This window comes from Carettochelys insculpta, chromosome 1, assembly GCF_033958435.1.
Source record: "Carettochelys insculpta isolate YL-2023 chromosome 1, ASM3395843v1, whole genome shotgun sequence".
In the NCBI taxonomy this organism is placed as follows: Eukaryota; Metazoa; Chordata; order Testudines; family Carettochelyidae; genus Carettochelys; species Carettochelys insculpta.
This window is the reverse complement of record NC_134137.1, coordinates 245,290,402-245,312,676: the sequence shown is the minus strand read 5'-3', so window position 1 is coordinate 245,312,676 and position 22,275 is coordinate 245,290,402. Positions and strand designations below refer to the sequence as shown.

Below are 22,275 nucleotides of genomic sequence, written 5' to 3'. Positions count from 1 at the left end.
GAGGCAGGAATCGCCTCATGACATTGCTTGCATTTTTTAAACCCTTGTGAGCCCAGCACTGTAGCAACTTGACTGCAGCTCATTTAATTTCAATGAAACTTAACTGTAATTAGAACTTTTTTTTTAAAAGGCTAACTAGTAACACTTCAACAATGGAGTAAATTTAACAAGAACAAGAGTGAAGATAAAGGTTTTTTTGAATCTCACGATGTCAAAACCAAGGAGAGGCAGTTAGCGCCATCTGCAGCCTGGGGCAGTTGAAGGGAACTGACTAAAGCCAATCTGCCCATGCAACCAAAAGAGCGAAAACACTGACGCAGTGACTGCACATGCACAGATTGGCCAGATACAGCTTTGAAGAGTCTCTGATCTGCAGACCTGGGACAAGCCCAGCATCTACAGTGGAGCACACATGGGGACATCACTTGAAGCAGCAGGAAGACTTTAGCAAACTTACAGAGCTGGTCGGTGAGATCCCACAGAAAACAAGAGGGAACACATTTGAAGACAGTTGGCAATGTTTCAAAGGGATATTATTAAGAGCTCAAGAGCACACTATTCCACTGCATAGAAAATACAGGACGTACAGCAAGAGACCACCCTAACCATCATTTTGAATGATCTAAATATATATAAAAAACTCCTATAAAAAGTGGAAACTTGGTGAAATTACAAAGGCTGAATATAAACAAATAACACGAGTCTGCAGAAGCAAAATTAAAAAGACTAAGGCAAAAAATGAGCTCAATCTAGCCAGAGATATAAAGTGTAACAAGAAAACATTCTGGATATTTATTAGAAACAAGAGGAAAACCAAGGACAGGGAGATCCATTGCTTAATGAAGAGGGAAAAATAACAACAGAAAATGTGGAAATGGCAGAGGAGCTTAACAATTTCTTTACTTCAGTTTTCACCAGGAAGGTTGATGGTGATTGAATGCCTACAATAGTGAATGCTGGAGGAAGGAAGATAGGTTCAGTAGTTAAAAGAGAAAAAGAATAAGTTAAAAATTACTTAGAAAAGATAGATGTCTCCAAGTCACCAGGGCCTGATGAAATGCATTCTAATTGCGGAGGTACCTGAGCCATTAACTATCATCTTTGAAATCACGGAAGACAGCAGAAATTTCAGAAGCCTGGAAAAGGGCAAATATACTGCCTAACTATAAAAAAGGGAAATAAGGACAACCCAGAAAATTAGAGACACAGTCAGCATAACTTCTGTTCCAGGAAAGATAATGGTGCAAATAATTAAGGAATCAATCTGCAAACATCTGGAAGATAACAAGGTGATAAGTAACAGCCACCATGGATTTGTCAAGTACAAATTGTTTCAAACCAACCTGATAGCTTTTTTTTTGATGGGATAACAAGCCTTGTGGACAAGGGGGAAGTGGTAGATGTGGTATAACTGGACTTTAATGAAGTACTTGACACAGTCTCACATGATCATCTTATCAATGAACTAGGGAAAATACAACATAGATGGGGTTACTATAAGGTGGGTTCATAACTAGTTGAATAACTGTATTCAGTGGTTCACAGTCATGCTGGAAGGGTGTAACAAGTAGGGCTCCACAGGGACCAGTTTTGGGACCAGTTCTGTCCAATATCTTCAAAAACGATTTAGATAATGGCTTGGAGAGTATGCTTATAAAGTTTGTGGATGTTACCAAGCTGGCAGGGGTTGCAAGTGCTTTGGTGGACCGGGTTATAATTCAAAATGATATGGATACACTGGAGAAACAGTCTGAAGTAAGGACAAATGTAAAGTACTCCACTTAGGAAAGATTATTTACTCCTGCCTCCTTGCAACAAAGTTTTAGGTACTTAAAAGCTGTTATGTCCCCTCTGTCTCCTCTTTTCCAAACTAAACAGGCTTAATTCTTTCAATCATCCTTCATAAATCATGTTTTCCAGACCTTTAAACATTTTTGTTACTCTTCACTAGACTTTCTCCAAATCTTTCCTGAAATATGGTGCCCATAACTGGATACAATATTCCAGTTAGGACCTAATCAGTGCAGAGTAGAGCAGAATAATTATTTTGTGTCTTGTTTATGACACTCCTCTTAATGCATCCCAGAATGATGTTTTCTTTTTTGCAAGAACATACTTTTGATTCATACTTAGCTTATGGGTCCGACTACAATTTCTAGATCCCTTTCCGAAATACTCCTTTCTAGACAAATCACTTCCATTTTACAAGTGTGAAACTAACTGCTTTTTGTTTTACCCTCAGAGGTTAAGGAGAACAATGGACATAAATTGCATAATGAGAGGGTTAGGTTGGAGATTAGGAAAAAGCTTTCTAACTGTCAGGGCAGTTAAGCTCTGGAATAAATTGTCTAAGGAGTTTGTGGGATCTCCATCATTGGAGATGTTTAAGAGCAGGTTAGATAAACCCTTCCATTTATAGTATTCTATGATTATATGAACATATTTTTTACCTAGTATCAGCAGGGAAGGATAAAGTGCTTGCTTTTGGCCATGTTAAGTTTATTAACAGGTGGCTATCTGCCCAGAGATGTTAGAAAGCCTGAGCTAAAAATTAATTTGTTTGGAGAGAGACAGATCCAGAGCATCAAAATAAAGGGTGAGAGATTCTGCATTAGCAGATCTTAACGTAGGATCTGTCTTCACTGGTATTTGTTGTTTTTCTACTGTAAACCATTTAGGCTGCTTTTGTAGATAAGGATTCAGGCTTTAGTAAGTAAGTACTGAAGCAAAAAAAAATGTGGATATGCCTAGCTCACGACATTTGTATAATTACATTTTGTACAAAGTTTACACAGGTGTTAATGTCTTATGTGAAGGAAGAATTCTTTTATCAGAATTTTTGGTGGTGTAGGTATCTGAAAACTCCAACCTTAATGAGTTTTTAGAACATCATATGTTACTAATTAATACATGGTACATTGTTAAAACTGGAAGAAGTGTAGCACCAGGATCTTTTTTATTTGTTTGACTTTTCAGTTAGAGTTGGATTCCACACAAGTGCTTTCCATGATGTTTTAGAATTTGTTTAGGGAAGAGTATTGCAAACCATTAAGGCCACATCTTTGATCTCTGGTATGGTTCTGGCTCTTATGTGTCAATGGGCAAACTTAGAAATAGCAAGCATTAGGTGTGCTGCCACTGATGCTAGGTGTTTTGTAGGATGAAGACCTTATTTGCAAGCTCTATGAAGCACAGTAGATCAGTTTACAAACTGTGAAGCAATGTGTTAATATGCTCTGGGGCCTCTTCTCTTTAAGTTGGTGACACACACATTGAGAAAGTTTCAAACCAAGCAAACTTTTATCTGTTTTTATAGGCCTCTGTTTCACTTGCACAACATAGATCTTAAACATTGATTTAAAATACCCATAATCAAACACATGATATTTCTTCATATTTTGCTGTCTGTGTTGCTTTATTACTTACTTTTACTATTCTATGTTTGTGCACTATTAAACAAATTAAGAGATGACATCCCAGAGAAACTGTAGAAGCCTGACTGAATGCCATTTACTCTTCTTTCCAGTATTAGTAAATACTAATATTTGCAAGGAGAGCATGACTATTTCTAGTTGACACATAACTTTGTTTAGTATCTTAAAGCTGAACTTATGCAAGGATAATATGCATGCAAGAGGGATAGTCTTGTGAACTGCATAAGTCTGTACATGCTTCATTTTTGAGAGCCGCTTTAGTGGAGATTCTGAAGATTTAATGGTTTATGGGAGTAGTTTGTTAAATGGGGAATCTGGTGCTTTTTTAACGCTTTTACTTAATGGCCTCATCTGATTTATTTACATAGCTGCTTTCAGTATGCCCCATTTTAGTGTGTTTACTAGCTTGAGTTGTTAGAAAGTATGATAAAATGCATGTACTCTAAGGGTAGTGTTAATTTTCTTTTTATTTGATTTCGTATTAAACAAATAAACAAACAAACATCTTAAGCATTGCCCTTATTAGTTATCCCTTGTTTTAAGACTTTTTTCTCCTATGATTGGTTTAAAATACGTATTTATATCTACAGTTTTTTCTCATACTGATGCTGCACATCCCCACATGACCTCAATATTAGTGTTACAGTTAAGAAAATTCAACATGCCCAAGGACTGAAAATGTTATTGGGAGCACTGGAGTAAACACTCCAGTTCAGTGCTACTTCTGCATCATGACATTACCACAACATCAGCATTACCGGAGGGGTAGAATTTCTCATTGCCCTGTCAATGGATTAGATTTTACATTTTTCTCTTAATAACTTTAAGGGTATATAGAAATCCTATTGCAATTTATTGGTTATAACGTCTTCTGTTAAACATCAGATTGTTCAGACTGTGTATACCAATTCAAACAAAACTCCTTTACTCATCTATAAGTACAGTTACAGATAGATGGACAGACAGACAGATCTCTATCTATATACATATCTATAACTATAACTATGTTACTTATCCATGATACCTTAAAGCAGGTCTCACTACTAATTTTGAGAATAATATAATTTGGTTTTATCTACCTAGAAAAGAGTGTCTGCATCAGCTGAGGACCCACCTTTAAAATGTAATCTTTTTGAGAGTGCTACACAGAGATACAGAAAAGACTAGATGAAGTAACCATTGCTTGCCTCAGTTTTAATTTCATTTTTCCCTCTTTTTATATTTAAAATAAAATAGCTATAGGTAATAATTCTGGGGATAAAATTACTTGGTGCTTTATAGCTTAAAAGACCCTTATTACATCTCAGAGGTTAAGTGGGTTAAGAGATTAAGCATGCATTGCTAAAACACATCAGGATATCAACAATTCACAGATGAATCTCATGTCATACACCTCTATTAAAATCCTCAAGTATTTCTTTGTACACTGAAATTACAGTTGTAGAGATATATTCTGCATATACAATATTTCATCACTCCACACACATCTAAGGGTGTGTCTTCACAATGCCAGGGATCAACATAGGAGGGATCGATCCACATGGAATCAATTTACTGAATCACTGAAAATGGAATAAATAGATCTCTGAATGTGCTCCCATCAATGCCAGTACACCAGCAAAATAAGAAGTGTAGCCGGCGTTGACAGGAGAGCAGACCCTGACAACCTTATCATATGAAAGACACTGCAGTAGGTTTGTTGACTTCAACTACATAATTTGCATGGCTGAAGTAGGCCAATGGTAAAGCTAAGTGTAGATAATAGCTCAGATCCCTACCACACTCTTACTCAGCAGGTAAATGTAGATTAAATTTATATTTCGAATTTCTATTTTGATGCCATACAAATATGATGGGGCATCTACCCCACCCAGAAGGTGAAAGCGGTAGAGCAGCTAAACAGGTGAAACCTGGAGAAGCTGGGTAGTAAGGAATGACTGAGAGCAGTCTCAGTGGACCAGGAAGAGGCAGGGGTTGTATAAAGCAGGTAGACAGCAACACAGCAAGTGGAAAGGATTACAGGCAGGCTATATTCACTACCTGAGTGGAGGGAGTAGGTTGGCTGGCAAACCCAGGGAGGGAGGGAGGAAACCAGACACACGAGAAGTAGCCCAGATAATAGTGGCAGCATGGCTAAAGGAAGCAGTCTGGGACTATATGTAGCATCCCTGGATAAACACCTGGAGCAGTTAGCATGCCTGGGTCTCACCTAACAGTCACTAGGGAAATGGTAGTGCCCTAAGAGAAGGAAGTTTAAACAGGCCAAGGTAAGGTATTGGAACTTGAGTAACCCCAGAAGGGGGCTGAACTGAAACTGATCCAACTGGAGACCTGGGTTCAGGACAAAAGAGACAGATACCAGAGTAAGTCCAAGGAGGACTGCAAACAGAGCAACCACGGTACTGGCATAGGCCCTGCTGCACTGTTTATAGGAGGTCAAAACTAAACACAAAAAGACAGGTCTGCAAATGAGCCCTGAAGGACATTTTACTTCATGAGGTGACTCACTGAGTGTCCTAGCCAGAGGGCTGAGTTACTAGGGAGACACTGACGGTCTTAGAGTGAAAAAAGCTGCAGACCAGAGATAGTGATGGCATGCAAACCATGGATGAGGGAGTCAACCTCAAGCTAATCCCCAGAGTAGTCAGGACTAGGTACCAGACTGTAGGTGAATGAAGCACCCCATGACAACAGTGTTAAATTTAACACAGGCAGTTGCGGAGCTGGTGCAAAGGGGACATTTGCCCCTAAGTCCAATGTTTTCCAACTTGCTGTGAGTGCTGTTGTTTTAACATACATGTGTGCATGTGTGGACAAGTGGACATGGCTTACTAAAAGTTTCCTAAAAGGTGCAGTGTGCTCATGTGCACTCAAATGTGGAATCCACACAGAAACCATCACTCAGAAAATTCTTAAATTTGTTCCAAACAAAGTCTGATTTGATATTAGGCATGTAAATATCATTTAAAAAGTTAACTGTTTAAATTGGATGGGGCCATGCAAGGGAGTGGAGGAGGGGCACACCCAGGGGGCTAGCAAGCTCAGGGACAGTTAATGGTTATGGCAGTTAACCAGTGACACTACTGCTTGCCAGTTAATTGGCTAACATTTTACATCCCTACTTATATATGCCAATAGGGAATATCAGAGCTAGTCTCTTTGTGCCAGCCTCCTTAAATTAAACAAACCACCCTCTCAAAAGGCTACCACGATGTCACTAGGTTATCTGCAAATTAATTTCAAAGAAGAGACGGAATAACTTACTTTCCCAATGTTTGTGTTATCCAGTGCAGCATCTACTTCATCCAAAATAAAGAAAGGTGCAGGGCGGAAACTTAAAAGCAAGAGAGTCAATTACTTTTATATAGATATACTAATATTTGAAATTTTAGCTTATTCCATAAAATTTTGACCAAAAAAAGTAATGCCAAGAAAAGAACAGGAAGGTAAAACACATTTTTAGACATGACATAAATGTTCGAAGTGTCTTATGAAAATATCATGCATTTGTTTCCACTTCCACACCACTGATGCTCAAAAATTAGCATAAAGCATTGCTATAAAGTTTTAGTAACAGATTACCTGTGTATAGCAAACACAAGAGCTAGTGCTGCCACAGATTTTTCACCTCCTGATAAATTGTCCATTGGCATAAAGCGTTTGCCAGGAGCCACACAGTTATAGCTAATGCCTTCTAAATATGGTTCCTCAGGGTTCTCAGGACTAAGAAATGCCTGAAACACATATGTTCCAGTATTTAGTTAATAGTGAAACATACAAAGTGTTTAGCTTAAGGTTGCTACTGTATATAACAAAGTTTAAATATGACATTTTGGTTGATATGTAGCGAATAATTGAATTTATATTTAAGACAGAGATTTCTAAAAGTGTGATTCTAGTAAAAAAATAAGTTACTCACCTGGGTAGTAACGATGGTTCTTCAAGATGTGTCCGTGTGGGTGCGCCACATCAGGTGTTGGGCTGACCCCGGCACCGCAGATTGGAGATTTGCAAAGCAGTTGCTGTTCGGATCCGTGCATGCGCAGGAGCACACTGGGCCCTTTGCGCGCAATCCAGTCTGAGCCAGTTCCTCGAAGCCACCTCGGAAGTATGCATCTGAAAGGCATAAGAACAAATTCCAAAGCGGGGGGGAAGGATGGGTAGTGGAGCACCCATGGGGACACATCTCAAAGAACCACTGTTACTACCCAGGTGAGTAGCTTCTCTTTCTTCAAGTGGTCCCTGTGGGTGCTCCACACCAAGTGACTACACAGCAGTGTCCCCATAAAAACAAAGAGGAGGGTACCAGAGTTGGGCGTCATTAGCCACCAAAAGTACAGCTGTCAAAAGACTTGTGTCTTCAGCCATCTAGCGATGTATGGCATAATGCTTGGCGGACGTGTCGCAGGACGACCATGTTGCTGCTCAGCAAATGTCCTTCAAAGGAATGCCCTTGAAGAAGACCATGGATGCCACCATCGTCCTAGTAGAGTGAGCTTTAGGTGGGACAGGTAGTGCTGCCTTTCACAAAAAATAACACATAGTTATGCAAGAAGTAATAATGTTTGAGATTCTCTGTGATGACAGCACCTTGCCCTTAGATATCTGTGCAAGGAACAGTAATAGTCCATCTGTTTTTCTAAAGGGCTTTGTTCGTTCTATATAAAACGCCAAACTCTTCTCACATGCAGAGAATGAAGTCTTGTCTCCTTACTTGAAGTATACGGTCTTGAGTAAAAAGACGAAGTATGATCAGCTCATTCAAGTGGCATTCAGATGCAACATTTGGAATGAAGGCAAGGTGTAAACGAAGCGTCACTGCCCCCTTAATAAAAATCTTATATGGCGGAGAGGCCATCAGGGCAGGTAACTTGCTAACTTGACAAGCAGATGTGATAGCCAGAAGGAACACTGTTTTTAAGGTAAGGAGGAGACATAATGGAATAGTCGCTAACGGTTCAAATGGAGGTTTAGATATTATATCCAGAACTAGGTCTAGACTCCAAGGCAGCATATAGGTTTGTGAAGAGGGTACAGGTTGGCAAGACCTTTCAAAAGGCATGCTGTGATTGTGTGTGCGAATACCAATGTCCCTTCTGTCATGTGACTAAAGGTCGAGATGGCCTCTAAGTGCACCTTTAAAGATGGTAGAGCAAGGCCTTCTTGCTTAAGATAAAGGAAGTGGTCTAGAATGTACTGTATGGGGCTTCTCCGACATGCACCTCCCGTGAAGAACACCAGGCAATAAAACGCTTCCATTTGTACGTATAAGTCTTTCTTGTAGAAGTTCATCGACAGTGCATCAGAACATGCTTGACCTGTTCAGAGCACAAGGTCTCTGACTGGTCAAACCAATTATCAAACAAGCCATGAGGTGAAGTGTGTGCGGCTGTGGGTGCGTCAGCAACCCTTGGTTCTGTGTAAGCAGGCCTGGAATTATGGGGATTGGCTGTGGAGGGCTCGCTGACCTGCACTGCAGGATCGGGAACCAGTGCTGTCGAGCCCAAGACAGGGAGGGCTATGAGGATCAGGTTGGCCCCCTCTAACCTGGCTTTCTTCAATACTTTAAGGATAAGGACCATCGGGGAAAAGCATATAAAAGAGGACCTTTCCACGGGATAAGAAAAGCATTGCCAAGAGATCCCTGGCCTATACTTGTCCTGGAGCAATAAAGACATTTCTTGTTGCTGTAGGTTGCAAATAAGTCTATGGACAGCAATCCCCTAGCCCGAAAAATGTGACTGAGAATGTCAGATCATATCCCCCATTTGTGGTCTGGTGTGAACTGTCTGCTCAGTAGGTTGGCCATGGTATTGTTTACACCAGGAAGGTAACAATGCCATCAGTGTTATGCCATTCTGTATGCACCAGTTCTGCAACTGGAGGGACTCTGTGCAGACAGAGCAGGATCTCGCTCCTCCTTGTCAATTTATACAATACATTGTAGTGACGTTGTCGGTAAAGATTCTCACCAACGTGCCTCACATATGGAGTAGGAAATGTTTGCATGAATTGGACACAGCCCTTAGCTCCAGGAAGTTTATATGAAGAGTCATTTCTCGCTGAGACCACTGGCCCCGCACTGACATATTATTGTCCATATGAGCTCCCCAGTCTATGCTGGACACATCAGTAGAAATGGATGAAGAAGGTTGGGGCAGTTGGAAGAAAACTCCCAATAAAAGATTGCTGGGTCTCATCCACCACAGCAGGGATTGCAACACCTATATGGCTGGGGCACTCATTTGTGACTCGTGTTCCTTGAGGGCATATACCTGGTCACTTGCCAATGCTGTAGATACTGGAAATGCAGCCTGGCATTCTGTACTACGAATGTAGTGGCAGCCATGTGACCCATCCACTGTAAACAGGTCATTACCTGCATCATAGGGCTGTGGATGAGCACCTCAATTAAGGATTGAATTGCTTGAAAGCGCTGCAAAGGTAAGTATACTCTTGCTATTGTTGAGTTGAAATGAGCCCCTATAAACTCTATGTTTTGCTCGGGCTCGGACACTGATTTTTGTAAACTGACAATGAGGCCCAAAGACTGGAATGTCTCCATGGTGACGGATATCATCCGAAGGATGTCCAATGGGGAGAGTCTCTTGAGAAGACAATTGTCCAGGCAATGCAGATATGCTGACATCACAGCAAGGGTCTTGGAGAACACCCCAGGCACTTGCAAAAGGCCTAAGGGCAATATCCAGTACTGAAAATGTTCTGTTCCCACTGTAAACTGAAGGAAGCATCTGTGAGCCAGGTGAATCGTTACAGGAAAATGTCTGTCTTGTAAGTCGAGGGCTGTGAACCAATCTCTGTCATCCAGTGCAGCACTTATGGAAGCAATAGTAACCATCTTGAAGCGCTGCTTACATAGGTAATGGTTTAATGCCCTTAGATCCAAAATGGGTCTCCATCCCCCTGTGTTTGTATCCGTAAGGAAGTAACGCGAGTAGAATCCTTCCCCTCTGAATTCGTGAGGTACCTCCTGTTTCAATAAGGTCTCATGAGAGAGGTCTCTGAAGAGAGACGGGATGGGCAGAGCAGTGGGAGGTATGGCACAGAATGGAATGGCAAAGCCCGCTGAGATTATTTCCAGTACGCACTTGTCTGTGGTGATCTTGGACCACCGGTGGTAAAAAGGGCATAGCAGATAGTGAAAGCGATGTTGGGTTGGTTGTTCACACTGGTCCATGGAGATGGAGGAACAGACCCTGATGGAGGAGGTGAGCTTAGAGCAATGTGGGCACTTATGAGGCACATGGGACCATCCTACACAAGGTCTGCATTGAGAGTGGCCGTCCAAGGCCAGCATTGCCTCCCGGCAAGAGTCACATTTCTTAAAGGCTGCTGAATGGTAACAGAGACATAGCCGTGCTAGTCTATATACTATAAAAACAAAAAAGCAGTCCAGTAGCACTTTAAAGACTAACAAAATAATTTATTAGTGATGAGCTTTCATGGGACAGACCCACTTCTTGAGATCATAAGGTATGGCTATGATCTGAAGAAGTGGGTCTGTCCCACGAAAGCTCATCACCTAATAAATTATTTTGTTAGTCTTCAGAGTGCTACTGGACTGCTTTTTTGTTTCTTAAAGCCTGATGCATGCTTTTTTTTTTTTTTTTTAACAAGACAATAGAACAGTTAACAATTTAGTTCTTAGAATTGCAAATGAGAAGAACTGATTGAACAAGCTATAAAAAGTACTAACTCTACTTAAAAACTGTTATACAACTTTTTTTTAAACTATGAAGACTGTAACTAGTAAAACAGAACTACTACTACTAACTTGGGAAGAGAAACTATGTACAATAAGTAACAAAGATCAAAAACTGTTTTTCAGGTGTGCTACTGAGGAACACAGTCTGCAGCCGAGGGCAGTTGAGAGGAACTGATTCAGCCCGGATAACACATGACTAGAAGTGCACAAAAGACTCGGCGTGCTCCTGTGCATGGGCAATCCGAATGGCAACTGCTCTGCAAATCTCCGATCTGTGGCACCAGGGCCAGCCCGACACCTGATGTGGAGCATCCATGGGGCCCATTCGAAGAAGATGCTATCTTGTAATCTTTGAGATGTGACAGACACCATAATCAAAGAACCAATATCTAAGGCAGACTTATCTTAGTCATATTTTCAACACTGTTCCTTATCTTTATTACCAATATAATTTCCGATTAAAGGCATACATTTAAAATAATCTCAATTTATTTTTCGCTGTTTAATTTTACTTGGACAATAAAATAATTTTTATTTTTATACTGGCTGTTACAAAAACTAAGAGCAACCACGCAAAGTATAAAATGTTGATCAACCATATCTAAACTTGGGGACAAATCCAAGTTAATTATATTCTTATCAATATCATAAGAGGGATACTACCACAAGCAAGGCTTCTGTAGACATGATCATGGGTGTACAAAACACACAAAAAAGAGAAATATTCCTTAAAAAAAATCAATCAGTCTAAAGAATGCTCAATAAATAAATAGATGATGTAGCAGAATACTAATTCTAGGAATTCAATTAAACAGACTGGGATTACCTTTCCTATTCAGTATCAGATTACAGACAGCAAAATAAATACTATAATGGGCTGTCCCTTTTTACAATTCCTTGCAAAACATATAAAATTAGAGTTTGTAACCCTACATTAGTAAAACTTCTCTTTCTTCTTCGAGTGGTCCCTGTGGGTGCTCCACATCAGGTGACTACATAAGAGTGCCCCAAAAAACATGAAAGAGGGAACTGTAGTTAGATATCATGTGCTACAGAAAGCATGGCTGTTGAAAGACGCATGTCTTCAGCCATTTGGTCATACATAGCGTAGTGCTTGGCGAATGTTTTGTAGGACAATCACATCGCTGCTCTGCAAATGTCCTTTAAGGGGAAAAAAGCAGTCCAGTAGCACTTTAAAGACTAACAAAATAATTTATTAGCTGATGAGGTTTTGTCGGACAAGAAAGCTCATCACCTAATAAATTATTTTGCTAGTCTTTAAAGTGCTACTGGACTGCTTTTTTGTTTTTGATAGTATATAGATTAGCACGGCTATCTCTGTTACTGTCCTTTAAGGGGACGCCCTTACAGAAAGCCATGGATGCCTCCCACACCTGATTAGAGTGAGCTTTGGGTGGAACAGGTAATGCAGTCTTACGTAAAAATAGCACATAATAATACATGGGGTAATAATCAAAACAAAAAAGCAGTCCAGTAGCACTTTAAAGACTACCAAAATAATTTATTAGGTGATGAGCTTCCATGGGACAGACCCACTTCAGATCATAGCCATACCACAAGAGTCTGTTTTATGCCCATTGATTCTTTGTATAAGAGAGTCTGAAGTTTGTCCAATACACAAAGCATGTGGGCATTGTTGGCACATGATGGCATCTATGATGTTAGCTAAGGAACATGAGAGTGTGCCTGTGATTCTGTGAATAACCTGGTTAGGTCCAGCAATGGTAGGTCCAGAATAGATATGTGGACAAAGTTGGAAATGGGCCTTGTTGCAAGGGAAGTTCCAGGACTGGGGTTCCTGTGGTATAGACTGTAGTTGTTGGTGAGAATCCTCATAAGGTTGGGAGGGTGTCTGTAGGAGAGAACAGGCCTGTCACCTAGGGCCTTCTGGAGTGTGGCATCCTGATTAAGGACAGGTTGTCAGTCTTTAACAATGTGTTGCAGTGGTTTGAGTTGGGGGCTGTAGGTAATGAACAGTGGTGTTCTGTTCTTGGCTTTTTTGGGCCTATCTTGGTGTAGCTAGTCTCTGGGTATTCATCTGGCCCTGTTAATTTGTTTTTATTTCTTCTGGTGGGTGGTTCAGGTTTATGAATATTTGGTAGAGATCTTGTAGTTTTCGGTCTCTGTCAGTAGGATCAGAGCAAATGCAATTGTACCTAAGGGCTTCATTGTAAACAATGGATCTAGTTATGTGTGCAGGAGGGAAGCTAGAAGCATGTAGGTAAGTATAGCAATCAGAGAGTTTCCACTAGAGTGTGGTAGTGACCAGGCCATCCTTGATTTGTACTGTTGTGTCCAGGAAATGTATCTCTTGTGTGGAGTAGTCAAGGCATAAATTGATGGTGGGGTGCAGATTGTTAAAGTTTCTGTGGAATTCTTCTAGAGTCTTTTTACGATCGGTCCAAAATCATAAAGATGTGATCGATATATTGTAAGTATAGGAGGGGTAATAGGGGATGAGAGCTGAGGAAGCATTGTTCCAAGTCAGCCATAAATATATTAGCATATTGTGAGGCCATTCGGGTGCCAATACCACTAATCTGGAGGTATAAACTGTCACCAAATCAGAAATAACTGTGGGTGAGGACAAAGTTAGAGGTCGGACACCACATTGGCTGTGGTGACATCAGGGATGGTATTCCTGGTCGCTTGTAATCCATCTTCATGTTGAATATTAGTGCACAGAGCCTCTACATCCATGGTGGCAAGGATGGTGTTTGTCAGGAACTTTTCCGGTGTTTTGTAATTTCCTCAGGAAGTCAGTGATATTTCGGATATAGCTGGGAGTGTTGGTGGCATAGGGTTTGAGGAGGGAGTCCACATAACCGGTGGTAAGGGTGCCAATACCCGAAATGATAGGGCATCCGGGATTCCCAGGCTTGTGGATTTTGGGAAGTAAACAGAATAATCCAGGTTTGGGCTCAGATGGTGTGTCTGAGTGAATAAGATCCCGAGCAGCAGCAGGGAGTTCCTTAAGTAGTAGTTGTAATTTTTTTCGGAAATCCAAAGTGGGATCAGAGGAGAGAAGTCTGTAAAATTTGGTGTTTGAGAGTTGTCTGGCTGCCTCCTGTTCATAGTCTGACTTATTCATAATGACAACAGCCCCTCCTTTGTCAGCTGGTTTGATTATGTTGCCTGGGTTGTTTTTGAGAATCTGGAGGTTTGAGATTCTCTGTGATGATAGCACCTCACCCTTGGACCTCTGTGCGAGGGACAGTAATAGTCTGTTTTTCAAACAGGTTTTGTCCTTTCTAGGTAAAAAGCCAAAGCTCTTCTTACATCCAAGGAAAGAAGTCTCGTTTCCTTACGTGAAGTATACGATCTCAGGTACAAAGATGGAATTATGATCAGCTCATTTAAGTGGAACTTGCACCAAATTTCTGGAACGAAGACAGGGTGCATCCAGAGTGTCACCGCCTCTTTGGTGAACACAGTATATGGTGGAGTGGCCATTAAGAGAGCCAGCTTGCTAACTTGACGAGTAGACGTGATAGCCAGAAGGAATACTATTTTTAGGGTAAGACGACATAATGGGATAGTCGCCAATGGTTCGAACAGCAGTCTAGACATTTTATCTAGAACTAAGTCTAGCCTTAAAGGCACTGATATAGGTTTGAAAGCAGGATACAGGTTGGCAAGGCCTTTCAGGAAACGCACCATGATCAGATGCATAAATACTGATGTTCCTTCCGTTATGTATCTAAAAGCCAAGATGACCGCTAAATGTACCTTTAAAGATGGTAATGCAAGGTCTTCCTGTTTAAGATAAAGTAAATAATCCAAAATAGTATGTATGGGGACTTCCTCTGGGTGCAAATCCTTGGTAAAACACCATACCGCAAGCCTTTTCCACTTGTGAGTCTTTATCATAGAGGTTCACCTACTGTGTATCAGAACATTCTTAACCTGCTCGGAACTTAAAATTTCTGAGCCATTGAACTAACTATCAACCAGGCCCTAAGGTGAAGTGTGTGCATCAGTGACCCTCGGTTCTGCACGAACGGGCCCAGAATGGTGGGGGATCAGCCGTGCAGGACATGACAACATGCACTGCAGGACTGGGAACCAGCGTTGTTGGGCCCAAGCAGGAGCTATGAAGATCAGATCGGCCCTCTGTAGCCTGGCTCTCTCCAGCAACTTGTGTATGAAAACAAAGACATACAGAAGGGGACCCTTCCATGAGATGAGAAATGCATCACAAAGGGACTCGTGGCCTATGCATGCCCTGGAGTAATAAAGGCAACATTTCTTTTTATTATAGGTTGCAAATAGATCTATGGATGGAATGCTCCATATCCAGAAAATGTGATGGAAAACATTGGATCCAATCTATTCATGGTCCGGTGCAAACTGTCTGCTCAACAGATTGGCAGAAGTATTGTTCACACCAGGTAAGTACAAGGCAACCAGATTTATGCCATTCTGTATGTACCAGTTCCATAGTGGGAGGGCCTCCAGGCAAAGAGAGGGATTTCGTGCCCCCTTATCAATTTTATGTAATAAATTGTAGTGACACTGTCAGTAAAGATTCTCATCAACGTGCCTTGAATGTGGGGTAGGAAATGTTTGCATGCATTAGACACTGCCCTTAGCTCCAGGAGGTTTATATGAATAGCCATTTCTCTGAGACCACAGGCCCTGCACTGACATGCTGTTCATATGAGCAACCCAGCCTTCGCTGGAGGCATCAGTAATTATGGATGAAGAAGGTTGGGACTGATGGAAGGAAACCCCCAATAAAAGATTGCTGGGCCTTGTCCACCACCACAGGGATTGCAACACCTGAGCAGTTGGGGAAACTCGTTTGTGAATTGTGCGCCTCATGGGCATATACACAGTCACCAGACAATGTTGCAGGCATCGGAAATGTAGCCTGGCATTCTGCACCACATAGGTGGTGGCAGCCATGTGACCCATCAATTGTAAGCAAGTTACTATTTGCACCATAGGGCTGTTTTTTGTAAGCTGACAACAAGATCGAGTGATTGGAATGTTTCCGTGGTGACAGACATCATATGGAGGACATCCAAAGGTTAGCACCCTTTCAGAAGGCAATTGTTCAGGTATGGAAATATTATGACATCTAGCTGATAAAGATATGCTGATATCACAGTCAGGATCTTTGAGAAAACCCTGGGTGCTGTCGAGAGGCTGAAAGGCAATACCCCATATTGAAAATGCTGTGTGCCCACAGTAAACCATAGGAAATGGATGGATTGCTATGTGGAAGTATGCATCCTGTAGGTCGAGGGCTGCAAACCAGTCTCCGCTGTCCAGCACAGTGATTATGGAAGCAATGGTAACCATCTTGAAATGCTGCTTGCACAGGTAGCAATGTAATACTCTTAGTTCCATCCCCCTATCTTTTTCTCTGTAAGGAAACAGGGGGAAGGGATTCTATCCCCACTGAGTTCATGATGTACCTGCTCTACTGCTCCTATTGTGAGGTGGTGGTCGACCTCTTGCCTCAACAGAGTCTCATGAGAGAGGTCCCTGAAGAGGGACAGGGTGGGGAGAGTAGTAGACGGAATAGCACAGAATGGGATGGCATAACCCACAGAAACCATTTCCAGTACCTATTTGTCCATGGTGATATTGGACTGTTGGTGGTAAAGGGGGTGTAACTGATGGTGGAAAAGATGTTGCGGTAGCAGTTTGTGCTTGACAGGAGATATGGTGGCACAAATCCCAACTGAGGAGTCAATGCTATTGTCTCGGAGCTTGCACAGATGAATTACGTTGCTGCTGGTTGCCTCTTCTAGATGACCTATGGGGTTGTCGAGACTGATCAAAACCATGTAGCTGTAGTGTCTCTGATATGGGTAGTATCTTTTTCGTCTGTAAGGTGGGGTATACATGCCTAGGGTTCTGAGCTTTGTTCAAGAGTCCTTGCTTGAGTGTAAGACAGTGCCTGTAGTTTCAGTGAACAATTTAGTTTTATCAAATGGTAGGTCTTCAACTTTAGCTTGTAATTCCTTAGGCACCACTGAAGCTTGGAGCCAGGATATGTGCCACATAAGCAGAGCTGTCGCCATGGAACGTGCAGCAGTATCAGCGACATCCAAGGCTATTTGTCCTCCTGTCCAAGATGCTGCATAACCTTCCTGACAATAGCTTTAAGGATAGGTTTCTTAGAGTCTAGTAAGTGATCCATGAGCATTGTTAATGTCAGGGTAAACTTAGAAAGGCTCCAGAACTCAACTAACCCACTTAGCCAAAGACCGCAGGCTTCAGAAAACTGTGCAACAAGCACGGCTACAGACAAGCAGAAAACATGCTAAACCACATATGCAACCGCAAGCTATGGAAGCCATATTCTATTAAGACTTTGCCAGCTAAGCTGATGCTTTTATACTTGCTGATGTTACAATTTTACATTCTATATCAAATAATAAGTGAAGCAAATAAGCAGAGTCTAGCCAATGGGGATAAGGGCGCCTGAGCATGTGATTGTGCCAGCCTTTAAATGACCAATTGAAAACTGACATCACAGCAAAGATAATACACAAAGCAAGAAAAGGAAATAATGAGTTAAGTAATTAACATACAAGGCGAGAAAGTGGCATAACGAGTCAAAAATAGCATGCTAAGCGAAAAAAGAGAAGTTACTCACTTGTGTAGTAACGATGGTTCTTCGAGATGTGTCCCCGTGGGTGCTCCGCTGTAGGTGTCAGGCTCGCCCCAGAGCCGCAGATCGGAAAATTCCCAGCAGTCTCCATCGGGTCGCGCATGCACCGATGCGTGCTGGTCCTTCGCGTGCTTTCGGTCACGTGCGTGATCCGGTCCCTGCCAGTTCCTTGACCAACCACCCCAGATGCTCCTGAAAAACACCAGACAGAGCTCCAAAGTGGGGAGGAATGGGTGGGTAGTAGAGCACCCACAGGGACACATCTCGAAGAACCATCGTTACTACACAAGTAACTTCTCTTTCTCCTTCGAGTGGTCCCCATGGGTGCTCCACAGTAGGTGACTACCCAGCAATGACCCCAAATAAGGAGGTGGGTACCCGATTTACGTGCAGCTTGTCCTTGAAAGGACTGCTGTCAATAGGCGTGTATCCTCATCGAACACCCGGTGCATGGCATAATGCTTGGCAAAGGTGTCATAAGATGACCAAGTCGCCGCTCTGCAGATGTCTTTTAACGCGATTCCTTTTAAGAAGGCCATCGATGCCGCCATCGCTCTGGTGGAGTGAGCCCTGGGCAGAACTAGCAGAGGGGTCTTACGGAGCTCATAACATAGTCTTATGCAGGATACAATGTGATTTGAAATTCTTTGCGAGGACAGGCCTTCCGCTTTTGACCTGGGCGCGAGACACACCAGGAGTCTGTCCGTTTTCCGGAAGGCCTTAGTTCTGTCTACGTAAAAGGCCAACGCCCCGCCTCACATCTAGTAGGTGCAGCCGTGCTGCCTTGCTGGAGTTGTGAGGCTTAGGATAAAACGAGGGTAATACTATTGGATCGTTAATGTGGAACTCTGAGGAAACCTTTGGGACGAAGGCTGGGTGTAATCGTAAGATCACCGCTTCCTTTGAGAATACTGTGCAGGGCAGCATTGCCACTATTGCTGCAAGTTCGCTCACTCTGCGGGCTGATGTAATCACGAGAAGGAAGGTTGTTTTCATGGTAAGTAGTAGGAGGGGTACCATGGCCAATGGTTCAAAGGGTGGTCCCGACAGCATGTGGAGGACCAAGTCCAAACTCCATGATGGTGACAGCGGTTTCCGAGGCGGGTACAGGTTTGCCAGCCCCTTTAGGAACCATGTGACAATAGGATGGGTGAATACGGTTGGCCCTTCCTCTTTGTGTTGAAATGCTGATATAGCTGCGAGATGGACCTTTAGTGAGGATAGGGAGAGTCCGTCTTGTTTTAGCTCCAGCAGGTATTCTAGAATTACAGTTATAGGGACATCCAGAGGAGCTAACTGCTTGGAAGAGCACCAGGAGATTAATCGTTTCCATTTCTGCGCGTAAGTCCTTCTGGTGGAAGTCCTTCGACTGCACTCCAAGACTTGTTTTACTCCCTCCGAACATGTGCTCTCTAAGGCGCTGAGCCATGGATTAGCCACGCCTGTAGGCAGAGTCCTTGAGGATGTGGGTGCACTATGGACCCCTAAGCCTGCGTGAGAAGGTCTGGCACTACCGGTAGGGGAAGTGGCGGGTGGCATGACATGCGCAGAAGCAGAAAAAACCATTGCTGTCGGTCCCAGGTTGGGACTATAAGTATTATGCGTGCTCTCTCCCTTCTGGCTTTCTCTAGAACCTTGTGGATGAGTGTTGTGGGAGGGAACACAGAGTAGAGGGCCCTTCCATGGAACCATGAAGGCGTCCCCCAGGATCCCTGTCCTATGCCCACTCTGGAGCAGTACCTGGGGGCATTTCTTGTTGTTGTGAGCGGCAAACAAATCGATTTGGGGAAACACCCATTTGTAAAATACTTGTCGGAGCAGATCGGAATGGATCTGCCACTTGTGCGTGAGCGCAAAGCGTCTGCTTAGTTGGTCCACCTTCACGTTGTGGACACCCGGTAAGCATGAGGCTTTTAGGGTTTATTGTTGACAATGCACCAGTTCCACAACCGGACTGCCTCCGCGCATAGTGCACGGGATCTGGCCCCTCCTTGTCGATTGATATAAAACATTGTGGAGGTGTTGTCGGTATTGATCCTGACTACTCTGCCGTGCAGGTATTTTCGAAAGCGTCTGCACGCACTGAACACTGCTCTGAGTTCTAGTATGTTTATGTGCAATGTCTTTTCCGCGGGGGACCACAGCCCCTGAGTTACTTTGTTGCCGATGTGCGTTCCCCATCCTATGTGGGATGTGTCTGTTGTAAGAAAAATTGCAATTTGTGGTTGGTGGAAGGGCACCCCTACTAGTAAGTTCTTGGGATCTGCCCATCATGCCAGTGATCTTCGCACCTCCGTTGTGGGCGATACTGCCCTGTGGATGGTATGGACTATTGGTCTGTAAACGCTCGCCAACCAATGCTGCAGGCTTCGCATATGTAGCCTGGCATTTTGTACCACAAACGTGGTGGTCGCCATGTGTCCCAACAGTTATAGACATGTTAGGATTGGCACTGTGGGACTGTCCATCATTACTTGTACCAGGGATTTGATGGTGCGGAAACGGGCAACGGGCAGGTATACTCTTGATGTAAGAGAGTCTATGCATGCCCCTATGAACTCTATATTTTACGTGGGCTCGGTTTTTGATTTGGAGAGCTTGATAACTAGGCCCAACGAGGCGAATGTTTGTAGTGATGTGTATCATGCGTAGGACCTGTGCCTTTGAGACCCCTTTCAGTAGGCAGTCGTCCAGGTATGGAAAAATGAACACACCCTGCCTGTGTAGGTAAGGTGATACCACTGCCAGCGTTTTGGTAAAAACTCTGGGTGCCAAAGAGAGACCGAACGGAAGAAATCTGTATTGAAAATGCTCCCTGCCTACTTTGAAGTGGAGAAAATGTCTGTGTGCCGGGTGGATTGTTATATGAAAGTACGCATCCTGTGAGTCGAGGGCTGCAAACCAAACCAGTCTCCATCGTCCAGTGCCGTGATTATGAAGGCAATTGTTGTCATCCTGAAGCGCTGTTTGTGCAAATGTCAGTTGAGGGCCTATAAGTCCAGGATTAGCCTCCAGCCTTCTGTCTTCTTCTCTGTTAGGAAGTATCGTGAGTAGAAACCTTTCCCTTGGAATTGTTCCAGTACTCTCTCCACCGCCCCTATAAACATGAGATGGTCTACCTCCTGTTTTAACCTTGTCTCGTGAGAGGGGTCCTTGAGAAAGGACTGGGCGGGAGGTTTCGGTGGTGGTAGTGATTGGAAGGGGATCGTGTATCCCGTGGCTATAATCTCCAGTACCCATTTTTCTGTCGTGATGTTTTGCCATTGAGAGCAGAACAGTTTGAGCCGATAGTGGAACATGTGCTGAGATTGGCATTGAGAGATGGTCTTGATATTGCAGTCCTCGACATACCCATCAAACTTACTGTCTCAGGCCTTGCCCCGAGGGTGCATGACCCTGCTGGGGACGTCGTCTGGGGACCCTATACTGTTGCTGCTGTTGGTGGCGCCCTTGGTCATAGCTCCACTGATATTGTGCATGCTGTGGTTGATAAGCGTAGCGCCGTTGTTGAGGGTAAAACTTCTTCCTCCTGTACGGGGGGGGTGGGGGGTATATATGCCCAGGGTCCTAAGTGTGGCTCTCGAGTCCTTGCTAGAGTGTAGGACTGAGTCAGTTGAATCAGCGAATAACTTTTGTTTATCAAATGGAAGATCTACAATTTTTGTTTGCAGATCTCTGGGAATACCGGACGTCTGAAGCCCGGATTCCCTACGCATTACCACTGCTGTGGCTGTGGAGTGTGCTGCCGTGTCCACCACATCCAGGGCAATCTGAACTCCTGTTCGTGAGGCCAAGTAGCCCTCCTGGACGATCGCCTTCAGCACCGGTTTCTTGTCCTCTGGAAGGAAATCCATGAGGGAGGTAAGTCTGTAGTAACTGTCGAAGTTGTGGTTTGATAGGTGTGCCGCATAGTTTGCCATTCTCAGTAATAAGGTAGAGGAGGAGTAGACCTTCTAGCCGAACAGGTCTAATTTCCTCACATCTTTATCTGACCCTCCTGATTTATATTGAGGTGTCTTGGATCTATACTGTGATGATTCGACCACCAAGAAATTTGGCTGGGGGTGGCTAAATAGGAATTCCAAGCCGTTGGCTGGAAAAAAGTATTTCTTATCCACCCTCTTATTTGTAGATGGGATGAAGGCCAGGGTCTGCCATATGTTGGTGGCTGATTCCATAATCGCTTCATCTAGTAGGATGGCGATCTTGGATGAAGCCGGGGGTCTCAAATTTTTCAGGAGTTTGTGATGTATTTCCTGCACCTCTGCTATTTGAATGTCCTGTGTGTGTGCTACCCTCTTGAACAGCTCTTGGAATTGCTTAAGGTCATCCAGGGGGAGATATCCCCGGGGACAACTGCCTCATCTGGGGAGGATGAAGAGGCGTTGCTATGATATACCTCCTCTAATTCCTCTGGTTCCTGAGTTTGTTCATATGCTTGCTCTTTTAAGGGTTCTGAAGGTAGG

General features: G+C 43.2%; 1 protein-coding gene across 2 annotated transcripts in view; it reads right to left on the bottom strand.

The window, feature by feature from the left end:
- SMC1B (structural maintenance of chromosomes 1B) overlaps nt 1-22,275 on the bottom strand; it is a 110,866-nt gene that overhangs the window by 7,963 nt on the left and 80,628 nt on the right. Inside the window, exons 22-23 of one of the 2 annotated variants that reach the window (XM_074983694.1) lie at nt 7,017-7,168; nt 6,699-6,768 (exon numbers count right to left, since the gene is read on the bottom strand). The exons of the other annotated variant lie outside the window; for it this stretch is intronic. Of the exons in view, the coding sequence (XP_074839795.1) occupies nt 6,699-6,768; nt 7,017-7,168 (222 nt within the window). The remainder of the gene's footprint in view (nt 1-6,698; nt 6,769-7,016; nt 7,169-22,275) is intronic. 2 annotated transcript variants of the gene reach the window in all.